Source organism: Panthera tigris, chromosome C1 (assembly GCF_018350195.1).
Source record: "Panthera tigris isolate Pti1 chromosome C1, P.tigris_Pti1_mat1.1, whole genome shotgun sequence".
In the NCBI taxonomy this organism is placed as follows: Eukaryota; Metazoa; Chordata; class Mammalia; order Carnivora; family Felidae; genus Panthera; species Panthera tigris.
Genome location: NC_056667.1, coordinates 30,612,566 through 30,631,928, shown reverse-complemented (window position 1 = coordinate 30,631,928; position 19,363 = coordinate 30,612,566). Strand labels below are relative to the sequence as shown.

Below are 19,363 nucleotides of genomic sequence, written 5' to 3'. Positions count from 1 at the left end.
TGTTTAGTTCACTTGTAAGTCACTGAGGAAATGGGTTCCTCTTGCCAGCTAATTTTAGTGGGAGGAAGGTTGACTTTTGCTTATTTCTTATACTCAGCAACTTAATTTTCTTAATATTCTGAAGCAAGTGCAACCTCCATATGTGAAGTGTGCTCCTGCGGGGTGTGGCCTGAGGGTGAGGGCTGTGTGTGGGAAAAATGCTTCTCTGTGGATTAATTAGCATCTCCATGTAAGTTAACAGTACATCAGTCTGACTCAGCATTTCTTGGCTGTAACTATATGTCAGAGAGATGTCCAACACTAACCTTTCTAATGGAGATGCTATTGCATAGGGTGGAACTTTGCAAACTGTAATGTGCAGGCAATTCTGGTCCACTCTGGTCATTTGCTGAGAAGACTAGACTCATGGATATGTTAATACAGATGCGTTAGCCCTGGTTCCTGTTTATACTTCTGATGAGGAAGCAGGTACCTGAATACTTCCCTAGGCAGTAAGTCCTCTTTTGTTTGCTGTAGCCTCACAACACTACCACAGTGTATCGGAATTTTCTGTTATATGGTCTTTGTCTCACTATATGCCAGGACCTTCTGATTTCTCTCTATTCTGTATTCTCAACTCCCAGCAAGGTGCCTGACACACACACTGTCTCAGTGCTTGTTGAACTGTTAAATTAAATTTACTTGTAGATCTTCTTTTAACAGCCCCAGGAGATGGACACTGAGAAAGTGACTGACCGGAAAGTAGAGCTTGAAAAGGAGGATGGCCATGCACTCCACAAACGCTTAAGCCAGGTGGACCCAGAAATGGCTGCCAAGCTGCACCCACATGACAAGCGCAAAGTGGCCCGGTAAGAAAGCCTGGGCCCACTGACTTTGAATCCCTCTGGAATTGGGCAATGAGTCGTTCCGTGTGCCTGGGTAATGAGAGGGCTTTGGCAACAGCAGTTGGTGGAGATTGGTGTGTTCCAGCTCACAGTTTGTGAGGCCCCCAGTTACTGCCTCAGTTCCCCTCCCTCAATAAATAATTGCACCCAACTTTGTTGTTAATTTAAAATGTATAGTACAATAGAGTTTTCCCTAGGACCTATGTAATCGTGCTTCATTTTCTATTTGATCTCCCCTTGTATAGCAGTTTTCATGTAAATTTTTTCTGGCATGCAATTGGTTTACATTGTGATTTGAGTTTCATAATTAATTGTGCAATGCTGAGTTTTGCCCCAGCAGCTTTCCCAATGGGAGGTGGATTTTATAAACCATCTCCTGGACCAGCTCACCTTTACATATGGAGGCTTTCTTGAAGGAAAGAGAGAGGTGGTGAATGAACTCATAAGGTCATGTTTTCTTAGGTTGTTTTGAAATTGCAGCTTCATGTGTTAGGTTTATTTTTTTTGCAGTGTTGGAAATGATACCATATCTGACAGGGTAGAGGATCTAACGAAGGACCTACTATATGGATGATTGGTTATACAGATTAAATGTAACAACATATGGTATTGATAGGGATTTTTTAAAAATGTTTTTTAATTAAAAAAAAAATTTTTTTTTTACATTTATTTATTTCTAAGAGACAGAGATAGAGCGTGAGTGGGAAGGGGCAGAGAGAGAGGGAGACACAGAATCTGAAGCAGGCTCCAGGCTCTGAGCTGTCAGCACAGAGCCCGATGCAGGACTCGAACTCACAAACCGCGAGATCATGACCTGAGCCGAAGTCGGACGCTTAACCGACTGAGCCACCCAGGTGCCCCCAAAATGTTTTTTAATTTAATTTGAGAGAGCGTGCATGCACACGTGTGCATGCGCAAGCAGGGGAGCGGCAGAGAGAGAGGGAGAGAGAGAATCCCAAGCAGGCTTTGCACTGTCAGCATAGAGCCTAACATGGGGCTTGATCTCACAAACTGAGGTCTTTACCTGAGCCAAAATCAAGAGTCAGATGCTTAACCGGCTGAGCCACCCAGGCACCCCTAGATCAGTGTTAATCCTTTTTTCATTATCTCCCACCACTCCCAACACATCTAGAGCTTTTTTAGAAATTTTTTTCTAATTGTGCCTCCCTGCCCTCCATGAAATTCAATACTAAAGAATAATATTTCTTCAGGTATGGTACCCCTTGAAGTGTCACACATCATTGTAATATCTAAGGTTTTTGCTCCCTTGGTAATGCACATTCTAGATAAATGAAGTTTATACTTTCAGTATCCAAACATTTTATTTTAAAGCATTTTAATAGAAATCTTTCAAACATTTTTGGAAAACGGAAATATTATGATGAACATTCATTTTTATATTATTTTATGACATAATCCTAGAGGTTGGTCTTTATTATCCTCTCCTTTTATTAATCAGTTTTCTTATCACGTCTCCTCATTTTGCTACTTCTAAACTAGTAATGAGTTGAGAATTGTGTCTTAGTAAGAGTCAATAGGTTCTAATCAAGAGCTCTAGAGTCTCTTCTTTAGAGAGGACTGGAAGACTTTTCATCTTTTAGTTTGAGACTATATTCTAATCTCCAGCTAAGTGAGATTATCTGTTACTACATATTTTCCCTCATAAGTCCTCTTTGAGTGACCATGGTATGGAAAGGCAAGGGGTCTCTATTCTTGTGTCAGAATTTCACACAAGTGGAATTGGGTCAGGAAGGGAAGGATCACTTTCAAGCTAATATGTTGCAATCACCCAGAGTGGTAGAGTATAAATTTGAGAGTTAAATTACTTAGTGCTGCATAACATAATAGATACGGACAGGCTGGATGGTAGCTTAAGAATAAGCATGTGAGTTCTTTCTTCAATGATCTTTGTGCTAGTAGAGTACTAAATTAGTTAGACGTGTTCTTCATTAACTTTAGACATATTTAAAAAGAAAGTTGATGAGCTGGATATACAACATACTTTTGTAACTGTGGGAAAGGCATCCCAGCGAGACTGGGCTTGTTGGCTTGTAACAGTCTCCCAAATAAGCTCTTTTACTGCTTACCTGAGGGTGAGTGAGTCCCATTCTATCTGTGTAGAAGAAGCCTGTTGTTTCTGAACCTAACTGATTTCAGAAAGGTTAATTTAGTATGTTTGGAAGAATAGTATTATTCTTACTTTATCTTAAGTTTTCTTTAGCATGGTTTCTTTTTTTTAAATATTTTTAATGTTTATTTATTTTTGAGAGAGAGAGAGAGACAGAGCATGAGTGGGGGGAGGGCCAGAAAGAGGGAAACGCAGAATCTGAAGCAGGCTCCAGGCTCTGAGCTGTCAGCACAGAGCCAGACTCGGGGCTCAGACTCATCAACCGCAAGATCATGACCTGAGCCGAAGATGGATGCTTAACCGACTGAGCCACCCAGGAGTCCCAGGATTCCTGCATGGCTTTGGGAGCTTATGCAATGAAAGTGTTCTGTAATAAATAGCCTCTTTCCTTGTTTCACTTGAGAATCAGTATTTTCTAATGGTTTTTATGGGTGTGCCCTCCCCCCTTTTAAATGACTTAGGAGCTTGCAAGTGTTTGAAGAAACGGGAATCTCTCATAGTGAATTTCTTCATCGTCAACACTCAGAGGAAGGTGGTGGTCCCCTTGGAGGCCCTCTGAAGTTCCCTAACCTTTGCATCCTCTGGCTTCATGCTGACCAGACAGGTAAAAGCCCTTTGATGCCTTAGAGTCCATCTGAGATAGAGCTTATTATATTACTATGTAGAAAATACTTAGAACCATGAGTGGCTCGTAATAAGCACTAAACAAGTGTTAGCTATTCATTTAATTACCATTATTCATTGACTTAATGAGGTACTTTGTTCCCTTCCCCTGGGTGTCTGTCTGGAATGGAAAGAAGGATAGCGCTGGCAGTAGGCTAAGATAGCGAGGCTGGATAAGATGAGATGGTGGCGTGAGTACGAGACTGCCATCCAGGGAAGGTCTGAAGAGAAAGAGAAGGAAGGCTCTGTAGTAGGAGGTCTGACTCCCTGGATTGGCTGGATGGAGGTTGTATCACTGATTATTCTAGAAGCAGCAGGCCTGAGAAATGGGTATGATAGTCAGTTAGCTAGCCTGATTATGGGGTTTCTTTTGTTTTGTTTCCTTTTCTTTTGCTAAAGATGATCATGCCCTGTGATAGTACTAACTTCATCCAGCTAGCATTCAGTAAGCTTTCAATGAAATGTCAAGTACACTGCAGAGTACTTGGATTTCAGAGATGAATATGAGACAGTGCCTGTTTTTTAGGAGCTCCCAGTCCAGCGGGGTGCAAACAAGCTAGATCCTACATTGTGATAAATGCTGGGCTAGAAAGTGCTGTGAGGCCACAGACAAGGGATGATGAGCACTCTTCTGGGGGCATCCAGGGACCCATTTTTAAAGGTAACCTATGAGCTAGGTCTAGTATATGTGAACAGTATAGTGTAGCGATTAAAAGCACAGTCTCTGAGCCAGACTGGATTCAGATCCCTGCTCCACCATCTTCTGGCTATGTGAATTTTAAGGCAAGTTAGTGTACCTTCCTGTGCCTCAGTTTTCTGTTCTGTAAAGTAGAAATAATGATAACAAAATAATAGTAGTAATACATACATCTTCATTGAAGATTAGATGAAATAATACACACAAAGTGCTCAGAATGTGCTTAACATGCGATAAGTCCTTAATAAATGCAAACTTTTTAGGAAGATAGGAAAAAAGGCTACTGTTACTGCAGGCTGAGAAGTAGCAATGGCAGATAATGTAGAGCATGATGGAAATGATGAAAATTTGTGGTTAAATTAATCTCAGGTGCCAGTTTATAGAAAAAGATAATATTTAATGGATTTTTTAAAATTAAAACCTGTATTGCAGTTCAGCATAAAATAATGGAATCTGACTTCACTCATAGTGAAGCTGTCTTTGACCTCCACATCTGAATGATTATGACCCCTTACCCTTTGCTCCTTTGTCTGGCTCAGTAGTTCACAGTGTACCTCGGATGGGCTTGGATTAAAGTTTTTGTTCCTACCCAAGGTGTTATCTGAAAGTTCTTAAATGTGAAATAACACCAAGTTAGAGTAACAAATATAATGGAAAAAAGTAAGAAGAGTAAACCAGGGGTCTCACAGCTGCCTCTAAAGTAAACAATGAATACACATTCCATAATAAAATATTTGTCCTTCCTAATAGCTATAATTGTATGCTTCTCTTTATATAATAAGACACGTGCTTCATTCTGGCTGTTTTATTGAAGTGCAGAGTCTTAAGTATGATAAAAATAATATGAATTATTCTATAATCTTTGGAGTGTGAACCCTTTCTTCCACTTGAACAAATGTTCTTCTTCGTGGCAGCCCGTCCATTCATCGTGTAAGTGTCTAGTGGGCACCTGTGACAGACTTGCTGGTTGATGGGCTAATTTGATTGAAGTTCTAGATGAGCGCTTGGATAAGAGAGTGGATGACATGCTTGCTGCTGGGCTCTTGGATGAACTAAGAGACTTTCACAGGCGCTATAATCAGAAGAAAGTTGCAGAAAACAGGTGAGGATTTGGCTATTACTTTGACCTACTCTCCATCCCTTGCTTATGGTCAAAAGACCATAAATGTACTGGCTTTGGATCTACTTGTTTATTATTAGCCTTTGTCCTTGGCATTGGCAAGGTTTGTTGGAAGGAGGTTTGGTGTACTTGTTAACAGTTGCACTTTCTAATCTGTCAGACATTCTCGGGAGTTAATTTTCAAGGGAATTAACCAGGGAGCTGGTGCGGGTCGGGGTGGGGTGGAGGAAGGTGGTTAGAGAGGCAGGGTCTCGGTTTCTCATCTATGAGATGAAATGGCTAGATCCTCTCCAAGGCCCCTGCTAGCTCTCAGATGCAATGGCTCATCTGCTGATGCTCTCCTATTCCCAGGCAGGACTATCAACATGGTATCTTCCAATCCATTGGCTTCAAGGAATTTCATGAGTACCTGGTCACTGAGGGAAAATGCACACCAGAGACCAGTAACCAGCTCCTAAAGAAAGGTGTGAATTCCTCCATTAAACCTAGCCTTGGACATCCTTGGGTGCCACAGTATCCTGCTGGTATGGTCTGAGAAAGAGCTGAGGCCAGAAGAGTCCCAAATGGCCTTCAGCTCAGAACTGAGATTCTTGTCTACCAGGTGTCTTCCAGTGTGCTGCTATGGTTCATTTTCTCTTCTTCTGGGCTGGGAGGGCTTGCCTTTCATCTGGGTGAGAACTTACAGGTTCTTAGATCTACTTTGCCTTTCAGGTATTGAGTCTCTGAAACAGGTGACCAAGAGATATGCCCGGAAGCAAAACCGATGGGTTAAAAACCGCTTTTTGAATAGTAAGTCTCATGTTTTTCCTTATCCCCTGGGTCTGTTTCCAATAGATGTCCTCACCTCGCCCGGAAAAGGAACTTTAGTTTCTGGACCTGTTCTAAGACTTGGGGACCTGATCTGGGGGAGGGTCCACCGCATAAATGACTGTCTAGGGATACTTTTTTGTAATGTCTCAGAGAACAAATTAAATCTTTCCAGTGAGGAAAGATGTGTTTCCCATGTGTTCCGCCTTACACCTTGAACACATGGGTGTTGACTGCAAAACAGGCAAGAGCATAATAGCAACATCTTAGCAGAGTCGGTGCTCAGGGTTGATTTTAGCTTCACATTTTGTACCTGAAGTGCAGTCAGCTTTCTATAGGAACACTCTCCTAATTAAAATGGTTCTGGGGCACCCAGCTGGCTCAGTCAGAAGAGCATGTGACTCTTGATCTCGGGGTCGTGAGTTTGGGCCCCATGTTGGGTGTAGAGATTACAAGAAATAAATAAACTTTAAAAAAAAGAAAAAGAAAAATGGTTCTTAGGCCAGACGAGCAGTGTAGAGTCAGACCGTCACCAGCTCTCCCTGCATCGCCTTCATTTTCAGGTACGTGGTGCTTTAGAATGCTGCAGCCTTAGCTTCAGTTGAAGAGCACTTTTAAGGAACAGGGAAGGAAATTCTTGTTTATTTGACCCTATTCTGTGTCCTTGACGCTAAATTTGGTGCTAAACATATATTTCTGAGCCTGCGGGATAGGTGTGATTCTTTTATTTTTGCAGATAAGGAAATGGAGGCTTCGAGAAGTTAAATATCTTGCCAAAAACCTGCCAGCTGAATAAGCTGTATTGAATGCAGGCCTGACCCCCTCCCCCCCCCCCCCCCCCCCCCCCCCCCCCCCGCCACACACACACTGTACTTCATAGCACTCTTCTTGTTTCCTGTAGCTATAACTTTAGCTAGACAGCATTGGTATTGGGCCTCAGGTAAGAAATGGTGTGGTTATGAGCCAAATGGAGATTGATTTAAAAGAGATTGAATACCAGTGAAACACCAACTCTATCTTATAGGCACTTTTTAAATATGCTTCTAAATCATCCCGTTTACCTTTTGCCATTAGACTTCTGCTTTCAGTTATAGATAAGAACAGCTGAGGCCTCCGCTCTGCTCTTTAGTGTCTCTGAACACAAGCACCTTGGTCCATGTTGTTGACCACCGATCGCTACAGTTCTTTCTCCTGCTCTTGCTCTCTGCCAGACCTCTCTAGCATAGTTCTGGCACCATCAAGCTCTATATACTTCCTTCTCCTTACCCTGTTTTCTCTGCATGACCTTTTAGATAGGTGAATTCTTTGCTTCAGCTAAAATTGAAATTGAATTGCGTCAACGGACACTCACTACTACAGATTTCTAATGCAGCTTCTCTTCTCCCCAGGGCTAACAATTAATCTGTAACAAAAGATGTTTTTTTGTAATGATTTGAAACTTCCTCCTGTGGTAAAGCCACAGTAACTCCCCCATCTCTGAGTCCGGAGGGATTGATGGCCCAGAGCATCATCTGCCCATTCCTCATTCATGTGTATGTCGGCACAGTCCTGGTGCTAGAGTGAAAGGCGCAGCTGCCTTGTAAACCAGGAGCTGAGTGTGATTGGCCGGGGCTAGTCTGCGGGGATATGGTTCTGGCAAGAAGCCAGAGGGACTTCCCTGCCCCAACTTGGCCTTGGACCCAAGCCAGAAATAGCAGCTGGGAGCCGAGAACTTGTTGAAAGGTGCTTAGACAGGGCACAGAAGCCCAACAAAGGACTCAGAGGGGAAAGGAAAATATAGAGTGGCCTGAAAACAGGTGCAGAGCTTAGCCAAGGCCAGGTGTGCTGTGGATGCTGCCTGCACCCTCCTGGTCTCACCTTTCCGTGTGGTGGCAGGTGCAGCCCAGGCCATTTTATGAAGAATCTTATTTGTGGTTGGCACAATCAAAAGGCCAGCACCTGCCAGCCGTTGGCATCCTAAGGACTTTGATGTTTTTGTCCATGGGGAGATGCTCTTTGCCTTTAGGCAACTGACTTAACCTAGCGGTGGAAGGCAATGTGGTGTGTCTATAGATGGGGGAGGCTACCAGCGGAGACCTAACATGGTTGGCTCCAGTGGATGAAACGCCTGTAGCTGTACCCTAGGCGGTCTCCAGTCTCCTCTCCATTCAGAAGTGTTTACCAAAGGATGTTTTCTTGAATACTCCTGTAGATCTGTTTCCTAAAAGAAAGGGGCTCAACTAGTTCAATTTCAAGGCTTTCTAGTTTTCAGATTTAGTGGCTCATTGGCTGATAATTCTTCTGTTCCCTGTCCCCGATTATCGGTATGGTGTCAATGAGTTTCATGAATGCCGTACTGCTGAGGGAATATATACAAACCCGAGACTAGTGCCTGTTCCTCAAGAAAGCTTTGAACTCTCTTGCCACAAGAGCAACATCACTGTAAGATGATAGGGAACTTAGAACAGGCATTTACTTCAAGCTGTTAGTTTATTTACTCCTGTGACGTGCTGTCTTTATATCACTAGAGCTATTACTCCATTCTGTTTTTCTGACTGATCTGGAAGATCCTGTCTCTGGAAGTCTGGATTATACAGCTAGACTTGTTGACTACAGATCAGTGAGCCTTCTAGGTCATTTTTGAATTGCATGTAGCTGTTTGTTCATATTTCTGGTTAGAATGGATGGCATGGTCAGCATGTTTATTCCTTTGGCTCCATATATTTCTCTTGAGGATTCTGGAGTCCTGGGCACAGAATGGATTGGGTGTCAGAGGCTGACCTGTCACGTCTTCTCTTTGTCATTATTAGGACCTGGTCCCAGTGTCCCCCCAGTCTATGGCTTAGAAGTATCTGATGTCTCGAAGTGGGAGGAATCTGTTCTTGAACCTGCTCTTGAAATCGTGCAGAGTTTCATCCAGGTGATTATTAATCACAGTACTGCCTTTTGTCTGGCTTTCAGAGGGCTTTCCTCAGCTGGCACCTTTGTTGGTATGTCAGGGAACCAAGTTTTCTTTTCCATGGAATAGAGCAGAAGCGCTAGCTGCTTTTAGATCCCTGGAGGCTGTGTTTCTGCTTTCACATTTAGAAAGGTTGTTGCTAAAATCTGTCCGTCATATCTACCTGCTCTCTGGAATGAGAAAAAGGAATCTTGGGAAAATCCCACTCCCCTTAATATCAGAGAATAACATCCAAATCTCTTTGATTCAGTTGCTTTTCCCCCCATCTCCCCCACTCCCCCAACCCCGTTCTTTCAGGGCCACAAGCCTCTAGCTGCTCCAGTAAAGATGCCATGCAATGAAATGGAGAACAAGAGAAGTTATCACATGTGTGACCTCTGTGATCGAATCATCATTGGGGACCGTGAATGGGCAGGTAGAGTCTGGGGAAGGGCATGGAGACATCTGTTAAGGGTGGTTCACAGTGACTTCATGCAATTTAAGGTCTTTGGTAGGTTGAATGCTGGGGTCTGCTTATTAATAAAGGGACGGCCAGATTCCTCTAAGAGCCTAAGTACTCAAATTTCATGGACACTTTCCCATATCTGTGGGAGAGTTATCTGTGTATTCTGAATTTTAAAGGAAGGTCGTATGCCCTCCAACTTCAGCTAGAGTAGATATTTTATACTGAGGGGACTGCAGTTAACTTTCCAGAGCTCCTTTGACTTTCCTGATCCTACCTCCTAGGAGTTTCTGGGCCCTTCATGTTTAGACCTCAGTGCGGGTGAGGTAGGAGTATAAGGGAAGCCAGCCAACTCACCCAGGAGACCCAGACGCAGAGCCAGCTGTGGGGAGGCGGGAGGACGTGCTCCTCCTGAGTACACCCTTTGCAAGCAGGGTCTCTTTGGTAACTGTTAGGGTATTGTGTTGAAGCTGTGGTGATGCTGAGCCTGTGATGGAGAGTGTTGAGAGGAGCGGTGGCAGCTGACTGTCCCACACGGATAAAGATGGTGATCGGTGATCAAAGGGTGCTGTCTTCTTTCAAGGCACTCATGACCACCCAGCGGCGGCCCTGCCCTAAAGCTCTCTTTCCCTCTCAGAGCCTGGATCCACCTCTGCCACAGATTCACACCCGCACTCCCCTGTCCGATTCCTCTGGTCCTCCGGTCAGAGCCCACAAAGGCCCGGGGCCTCCAAGCCTTCAGCTCACACTGTATTTGGAAACTGGTTTAAAGCTCACTCCTTTTGAGCACAGTAGGGCTTGTACTATACCCAGTGGCTGGAATCCTTCTGTTCCGAGTACTGCCTTGCATGGGATTCTCATAGAAATGGGGTTTTCTCCTCATTCCAACCAACAGAATGATTACTTCTATTAACTGGTAACGCTGGCAAAATGAACGCCATTGTCAGAGACTGGGGATGGCTGTGATTTGCTCAAGCGGCAGAAGAAGCCTCGATTGTCGTTGGTTTATAATGATGAAAGGGGAAGAGAAAGAGAGTGTCTGATTGTTTTTTCTAAAGGAAACTTAGTGGTTCGATTTGTCGAATGTCCTTCAGGGATAGCCTTAAAGAAGCAACATTTGTGAGCCTTTTGTGAGCTTAGCTTGTGTGAGCCCTTCTATAGTGCCATCTGTCAAGTCCTTGCTCCCATCCCCTGCTGCCGTGGAGAGCCAGGCCAGAAGCCCGCCTCCCCCCACTTTTTTTGCCTTAGGCTCTAGCTGGAGAATAAAGCTGACTTTTTCCCCCACATAAACTTTTCTTTGACTTCTAACCTCTTCTTTACTTTTTTTTTTTTTTTTTGCTCCAAAACCTTTAAAATGATGTTTTTAATATATATCAAAGAGCATTTAATCTAGTCATCTTCTTTTCAAATGCTTCCAAATAAGATTTCCTTGAAAAAGAAAAAATAAAAAGAAGGTTGTATGAGTTAGTTAGAGGGTGGGAACAGTCTTTGGGGTGAGAGGTCAGAGATTGATACCAGGAAGCAGTGGCCTTTCAGCTTTACTGCTTCTGTGGACTCTCCAAAGGGATCGTCAGAGAAGAATGCTTCCCGTTATCTCTCTGGAGCATTGTGTGCTTGGAGAATGTGAGGCTTGTGAGTTAGTCATTCGAATGGCTTATCTGACCCAGGCATGGGGATGTCAGACCAGGAGGGCAATGTGTGTGAGCAGGGAAGAAGTGGAAAGGACAGCTCTGGGTGCTCGGGGGCTGATGCAGACAAGGACCTGGATTTGGCATTTTTAGCTGAGTGAGTGGAAAGGTAATGTATCTGTAACAGGAAGCCCCATGCTGGAAAAGTGCATCTACAGCCCCGAATCTGGAAAATTGGGGCTCTTTTTGAGCTATAGATGAGCCGAAGAACTTACCTGCTATGTGTCCTTGGACAAAATGTAAGTCCTCTGTGAACTTCAGTTTTGTCCTGTATCAAATGAGCTGAATAATACCGTCCTGCAAGATTGCTGTGAGGATTAGTGATGTAAATAAAGGACCCAGCAGGGTATGCTTGATGCTTCCCTTAAAAATGCTAAGCAGCTATACCAGCACATGTGTTGATCCTGTTATTGTTAAAGAAAAGGATTGTATAGTTAATTCTTATGCTTCTAGGATTGATTCTAGAAAGTTCTAAGGAGGGGCACCTGGGTGGCTCAGTTGGTTAAGCATCCAACTTCGGCTCCGGTCACGAGGTCATGATCTTGGGGTTCGCAAGTTCAAGCTCCGTATTGGGCTCTGTACTGACAGCTCAGAGCCTGGAGCCTGCTTCAGATTCTGTTGTCTCCCTCGCTCTCTGCCCCTCCCGCATGCCTGCTCTGTCTCCCAAAAATAAATAAACCTTAAAAAAAAATTTAGAAAGTTCTAATGAATTGTTTTTTTGTTGTTGTTATCGTTTTGTCTCAGCACATATAAAATCCAAATCCCACTTGCACCAGCTGAAGAAAAGAAGAAGATTGGACTCAGATGCTGTCACTGCAATAGAAAATCAGAGTATTTCTCCAGACTGTGACAAAGAGCTTAAAGAGAAAGGATCCCCAGAGCAGAATGAGAAAGAGCTGAAATCCAGTGTTTAAGAGACATGTCCCGGAGCCTTTGCACAGGTAGGGATCCAGTTCAGGAGGGAGGGTTATGTCTGTGTCCCCGTCTGGGCTGAGGAGTGCTATGCAGAAAGCCCCCACCATTTTTTTTCTTCTGTGGTGTAGTTTTTGTTTTTGTTTTTTTAATTTTTTTTTTTAACGTTTATTTATTTTTGAGACAGAGAGAAACAGAGTATGAACGGGGGAGGGTCAGAGAGAGGGAGACACAGAATCTGAAACAGGCTCCAGGCTCTGAGTTGTCAGCCCAGAGCCCGACTCGGGGCTCGACTCGGGGCGAGATCGTGACCTGAGCCGAAGTCGTTCGCTCAACCTACTGAGCCACCCAGGCGCCCCTGTGGTGTAGTTTTAAAGTCTCACGTTCTCTGTCATGGAAACAGCAGGTCTTGTTAGCTTCTTGTTTGGCTGGTGTGTCTGGTAATGATGATTTTGGGAAGGGATTTTTTTTCCCCTTTTAACCTTAAAGGTTCTATTTTTAAAAGAGGTGCAGATTGTACTTTTTTATACTTGAGGATCTTTCTGGTAATGAACACTGAATTCCCTATATCCCTTTAGAAAGAAGTTTTTATGTCCCTGACTCTGGCTAAAAATATCTCCTTTCCAGATACTTTTATAGATGAAGGAAGTCTTGTGAGCCACAGATCAGGAGTTCTGGATTTGAGTGAATGGCAGGAAAGGACCAGCCCCAGTGAGAAGATTAAGTGAACTCGACCAGTTCTTGGAATTCCACAGAGAAGGAGAGAAGGAGGTGGTCGTGATGTGGTGCTTGAAAACTAAAGACTTCAACATTTGTTGCACTCTTCCTGGTGATAATTACTGTCACTACTGTCTTTCTATTGGCTTAGGAGTCTATATATTTTTTGAAAGTTAAATAAAGAAAAAGTTCCCAAGAGTCTCTTTAGTGCTTAAAAAATGTATATTCCATGTCTAGTTTATACACAGTAGGCTGTGTTATCAACATGATAGCCTTTTCTCAGTCTTGACATCCTTCATATGTTCGTGCTGTCTATTCATTATTTAGCAAATGTTTATTGAGCACTTAGTATATTCCTGGAAGACCTCTGGAGAGGGTCTTTTATTGAAGATTTGTGATTTCCAGCAACGTTGAGTATATGTATGTATTTAGTATAAAATTAAGTATGTTTGTGTTTACAGTTCAGCAACATTATGTTCACAATGCTATAAAACAGTCACCTCTGTTTCTAAAACTTTTTCATCACCCCAAACAAGGCGTATCCATTAAGCAGTAACTCCACTCAAGTAATATTTTATTTGTTAAGAATCTGCCATATGTGAGGCTAGAGGGAATACAGAGATAAAATGAGACGTCATTCTTGCTTTCAGGGAGCTTTGTTCATACTGTACAAACAACCAGTCTAGGGAAGAGAATATCTAAAGGCCATAAGAGGTGTGTAGAATTGCACTTCGGAGGGGAAGGGGTGGTGAAAGAAGGAGCATTTCTGCTGGACCTTAAAAGCAGTTCTTGGGGTGGCTGTGTGGCTCAGTCGGTTAAGTGTCCAACTCTCGATCTCAGCTCAGGTCATGATCTCATAGTTCGTGAGTTTTGAGCCCCGTGTCTGGCTCTGCACTGACAGTGTGGAGCCTGCTTGGGATTCTCTCTCTCCCTCTCTCTGCCCTTCCCTCTCTCCCCCACCGCCCCCCCCCCCCCAACATAAATAAACTTAAAAAAAAAAAAAGCAAGTCTTGGTTAGCCATGTGCTAACTCTCCTCCATAGGAGGAGAAGGTAGAGAACTATTGAACTTGATTGACTTTTTTAAACAGTGCTGAACTCCATAGCCTCACCTACCTTTTCCCCCCCTTCTAACAATTTTTAAAAGTTTTAACTTTTTCACTAAATTTTGTTCCAAAATTAAAATGGTATAAAAAAACATTCATTGAGAAATCTCACTCCCGTCTCTATCCCCTTCTCCCCCAATCCATAATTACTTTATTAGTTTCTTATAGCTCGAGTTTTTTTAATGCAAAAATGAATAGATACAAATATATATTCTTTTCTTCCTCCCCTTACCCAAAAAGATAGCATTTAGCACATACTGTCTTCATGTGTCACCTTACCTGTTGGCAATATCCGGGTGTGCATGGATTTCTCCTGCTGCTGCTGGCAGGTCTCTTGTTTGGGGCCGTAACCACCTACCCGAGAGTTCCCCAGTTAACCCCCAGCAGGGTTCACCTACCTTGTATACTGAACTTCATTCAGATGCCAGTGTTTAGGCCCAGACCAGCCTCTGAGGAATTCTTGAGGTATGGCCAGCCCATTCCTTCAGCCAGCAGGTTCCCTGGGACTTACTATGTCCCAAAGCTTGGTGCTTTGCTAGACTCAGGAGGTACAGGGGTGATCCAGGTCCACACTGATGAAATAATCACAGAATTACAGCGGGTGTACACAAAGGACACTTGCTGTAAGAGCAAGTAATCTAATCTGAGGACCTCCCCGCCGGCCCCTGCCTTGGTGCGGGGGAGTGTGCGCGTGTGTTGGGGGAAGGCATGTGCTGAGGCACGTGGTGTGGCACAGCAGGACACTAGGGCAGGAGTCAGCCCAGGCCTGCAGATATGGTAGCGCGCGACCTGGAAAAGCGGGGGTTCTCCACGTGACTTGGGCAGCTTCTCTTCTCCCTCCTTGCCCACTCTGTGGGATATCCTTGGGCCCCTTGAGTTTTATTGAGCTTTACCCATTTTTAACTGCTTTGAATTTCAATAGTTTTTTATAGTCCAAGAAATTATCTTTGTATCCACCCCATGTTCCTTTTTTTTTTTTTTGAATTTTTAAAAATGGTTTTGGGAGAGACAGAGCGCAAGCGGGGGAGGGGCAGAGAGAGAAGGAGACACAGAATCCGAAGAGGCTCCAGGCTGTCAGCACAGAGCCCGACGCGGGGCTCGAACTCAGACTGCAAGATCATGACCTGAGCCACCCCGGCGCCCCACCCCATGTTGTTCTTTACACTAAATGAACATAGTATAATTTTCCCAATCAGTTTTTTATTAGCTACTTCAGGAGCTAACAAGGCAGGAAGCCACATGTCCCCACTGGAAGTGGTGATGAATACTTGACTGTGGGTCAAGCAAGACCAAGCTTTATATACTTTCTCTTCTCACACAGCCCTGCGGTGGGGTGGGGTGGGGGATGCTATTTCTCTTCCCATTACCCGTAGGGGAAGGGGCTCAGCACAGGAGCACAGCTAGCCAGCCCCGGAGCTGGAATCCAGGTGAGGCCTTCACAGCACTGTTAAGCTAGCTGTTTTTAGGAGGAGCCTTAGTCACTGAAATGCACTTCACTCAAGTTGCTAAATATATTTTAAAGCTTTAAAAGTTTCAGTGGAGAAGCAGGAAAAACTAGTTTTCATAATCCTACCTCAAAAAGCCTTTAATCCTTTCATCTGAATGAAGTACCTGGTGGAACTCATTGCTATCTCTATGGCAATCGGAAATAAGGAATTTCTTGAAAGAAAACATCCAAGTGCCTAATATTTATGAAGTACCTACAACGTTTAAGGCGCTGAGGTTGTGCCCACTGTCCCTATTCTTAGAAACTATAAATTCAGCCGGACGGAACTCCTTCCCCATCAGGAGAGAGCTCAGGGAAGAGGAACACTCCCGGGAAATCAGCCTGGTGCCCTGGTCTGAGGCACTGCACTCCGGTAGATTTCCCCTTCTCCGCCTGCTACCTTCTGAATGACTTTGCTGTTGAGTGTAGGGAAGGAAAGTAGTTCCTCCTAGTGATTGTCCTAAGTGTAGAGATGAAAGGATCCTTGGCACCTTCTTGTGCACATGGGGAAACTGAGGCCCCAAACATGGATGTTCCATTGTCACAGCAGGACAAACTTCAGCTTCCCTCTCCTCTCTCACTACTACCAAGTCTCATTCCAGATCTCATTTGAGAGCTGGAAGGAACCACGGAGACTAGCCCTGGGCTATTTGTTCAGCCCGGAGGGAGGATGAGGAATGCCATTTTGTACCATCTGGCCTCAGCTGATCCCCAGACAAGCAGAGCCATTTAGTTCAGGTGCTCAAGAGTCCCCAGTCCACAGCAGTGCTATCTAAATGGCTTTGATAATTAATTCCAACACTCAGCAAGCTATTAGGTCCATCTACCTCTGTTGGTAAAAAGTTTTTCCCTGGTTTTATTGAGATAAAATTGACGCATAAAGTAAAAATCTTGGCAAGGATTCACACTTCTTGTAGTTTAGGCAATGCTGCTTTGAAGCGGTAGGAAATACTCTGAAAAGGGAGCTGGATTCTTAGTCTTTACAATATTTTGCTTGATGGGGCGCCTGGGTGGCTCGGTCCGTTAAGCGTCTGACTTCGGCTCAGGTCATGATCTTGTGGTTTGTGAGTTCAAGCCCCACGTCGGGCCCTGTGCTGACAGCTCAGAGCCCAGGGCCTGCTTCGGATTCTGTGTCTCCCTCTCTCTCTGCCCCTCCCTCACTCACACTCTGTCTCTCTCTCAAAAATAAACATTAAAAAAGATTTAAAATATTTTGCTTGGTTTTCAAGACTAAGCAAGGAAACAGTTCCGTCTACACGGTTTGATCCTTTGTAACCCTCAGTAACTCTTTGTATTCTTAGCCTCAGTTCCCACAAAGAGGATTTTTCCGCTTAAAACACAGCACAACATTAGAAACAAAACAAAAAACACTAGAAGGCAAGCTTTTATGAATGTAGTAACCTGTCTATATATTCCCAACATCTAAAACGTCAAATATTGGTTGACTTAAGCGCATGAAAGGATAAAAGCTAAGTGGTTCTCTACATAAATGATCTGCTTTAATCATTAAATAGCCTTTAACCAGGATGAAGAAAACTTGAGTTGGTAGCCACAGGAAAGAATTTTCATCATTTGATTATCACCTGCTTGGGCGGTTAGGGCTCTGTTCTAAAAAGATGGCTAACTGGTCACTTGTAAAACTACCGTGAATACGTACAAAGGAAGCTGCATGATTGTACTGGTTAGAATAAAAGGCTAAGCTGCTCTAACAAAGAGACTCAACAATGCGGCGGCTTAAAGAACAGAGAAGTTTGTTTCTTTTTCACATGAACAACTCTCACGTAACATTTCTGAAGTGCACCATCCGGGTCAGTGGGGCAGCCGTGCTCCCAGCAGTCATTCAAGGACACGGGTTCCTTATATCGTGTTGCTTTTCCATCCTCAGGGGGGCCATTGTCATCACCTGCGTGATTGAAACTGGGTCATCACTGGTTGCAGGCAGTGAGAAGGGGAAAAAGAGCGTAGAGGAGACACCCGAAACCCTAAGGCCTACACCCTGCAGTGGCACGCAGGCTTCACACTTTTCGCTGGCAAGAGCTTAGTCATATGGCCGTCTACACTACCTGCAACGGCTGCTGAGACATGTAGTCAAGCCGTGTGCCAAGAAAAAAATGGGAGAGCAGATTTGGGTGGGCAAGTTGCAGTCTCCACTAAACACATACTTGTTATCGTGGAAAGAGCACCGGACTCCAGGCTGGTGTAACTAATTAGCTCTGATATCTTGCTGGGGGCAAATCTCTCTATTTACCCATCTGTGAGGTCAATGAGCTGTATGAGCTGACTGCTGAACTATTTCAAAAAAAAGTAAAGCTTGACAAAAATCTTGGCTGGTGAGATTTTTAAAGACAGGTTGAAAAAAGCGTAAGGAAAGAGGCTGAGCCGCGGAGGGCCAATGGCCAACACTCAAGATGGTGGGGAGGAATGATAGGGTTTGGGTGACATTGTGAAATAAACCAACTACGGGCTGTCGCTACTTCTAGACTTCTTTTTACGTGGAAAAAAAGAAACTGCTATTTGTACCTGCAGCTGAGCTCTTTGCTATCTAATATATTGTCTCTGTGACCTTTGGAAAACGGCTCAAGCAGCCTGGGCTTCCTCATATATAAAATGGAGTTATTAGCTCCATTCCAGAAGACATCGTGAGGTTTAAATGAAGTCCTTTTGAAAACAGCATAGTTGTTGCCATTTGCTGGGCAATACAGTGTCCAGTAAATGGTAGGTATAAATTGGATTTATTTGCTTCACTGTGGAAAAATTGTTAATGCTACTCAAGGGTTGGTTCCCGGAAGTTGTCAGGTCAAGCTCTGACTCAAAACTGGTTAGTTTAGTGGCCGATAATGCTAATGGCCAAAAACAGTGCCTCAGGCATTATCTGTCACCCAACCAGCGATTAGCTGTTGTTGTTTGCCTGTTTTTTTTAATAAAAAAAAAAATTGTTTTAAGTAAACTCTACAGCCAATGTGGGGCTCAATCTCACGACCTCGAGATCAAGAGTCAAACACTGTGTGGACTGAGCCAGCCAGGTGCCCCTATTGTTTTTTAACGCATATGATTTCTTCATGGGTTAGCTCATTTACTTGAACTGTGTTCTTCATCTGAAATGCTCTTTTCTGCTGCTTTTTACTTGCAGCTGAACACTTTCCTATCTGACATATTGTCTCTGTGATCTTGGGAAAATGAGCTCCTATACATCTTTGAAGACCCAAATAGGATATCCTCTCCTTAGACAAAACTTCGTTGGCAACTCTCAGGAGGCTTAGTTTCTCCTTCTTCTGGGTTTTCATAGCAGGTTTGTCTTTCTTTCTTTCTTTCTTTCTTTCTTTCTTTCTTCTCTCTTTCTTTCTTTCTTCTTCCTCTCTCATTCTTCTTTCTTTCTTTCTTTCTTCTTTCTCTCTCTTCTTTCTTTCTCTCTCTCTCTTTCTTTCTCTCTCTCTCTTCTTTCTTTCTTTCTTCTCTCTCTCTTCTTTCTTTCTTTCTTTCTTTCTTCTCTCTCTCTCTTCTTTCTTTCTTTCTTTCTTTCTTTCTTCTCTCTCTTTCTTTCTTTCTTTCTTTCTTTCTTTCTTTCTTTCTTTCTTTATCTCTGGCCAATGTAGGCCTCAAACTCATGACCCCAAGGGCCAGACAGGCTTTAAGTACTTTACAAAGAACTCATTTAGCCCTCACAGCAGCTCTGTGACGGAATAGGGTCACTGTTGTTATTAGCCCTATTTTGCAATTGAAGAAACTGAATGAAAGAGTTAAGTGATTTTCCTGAGGGCCAGCTGGGGTTTGAAACTA

General features: G+C 43.7%; 1 protein-coding gene and 1 long non-coding RNA gene across 11 annotated transcripts in view; one reads left to right on the top strand and one right to left on the bottom strand.

Moving 5' to 3' along the window:
• TRIT1 (tRNA isopentenyltransferase 1) overlaps positions 1-13,192 on the top strand; it is a 43,198-nt gene extending 30,006 nt beyond the window's left edge. For 8 of the 10 annotated variants that reach the window (XM_007077403.3, XM_042996725.1, XM_042996718.1 and 5 more), the window contains 9 exons: positions 703-848; positions 3,474-3,616; positions 5,363-5,474; positions 5,844-5,956; positions 6,204-6,281; positions 9,089-9,198; positions 9,535-9,652; positions 12,112-12,308; positions 12,907-13,192. In XM_007077403.3, the coding sequence (XP_007077465.1) occupies positions 703-848; positions 3,474-3,616; positions 5,363-5,474; positions 5,844-5,956; positions 6,204-6,281; positions 9,089-9,198; positions 9,535-9,652; positions 12,112-12,281 (990 nt within the window). In that variant the 3' untranslated portion in view covers positions 12,282-12,308; positions 12,907-13,192. Of the gene's footprint in view, positions 1-702; positions 849-3,473; positions 3,617-5,362; positions 5,475-5,843; positions 5,957-6,203; positions 6,282-9,088; positions 9,199-9,534; positions 9,653-12,111; positions 12,309-12,906 lie in introns of those variants that run through there. The other 2 variants (XR_006221289.1, XM_042996724.1) reach the window with 2 other exon arrangements.
• On the bottom strand, positions 10,954-15,050 carry LOC122241256. Its single transcript, XR_006221290.1, has 3 exons — positions 14,499-15,050; positions 11,583-11,771; positions 10,954-11,107 (listed from the first exon to the last, which is right to left on the bottom strand). It is a non-coding gene; the product is annotated as an uncharacterized LOC122241256 (long non-coding RNA).
• Positions 15,051-19,363: the final 4,313 nt, after the last annotated feature.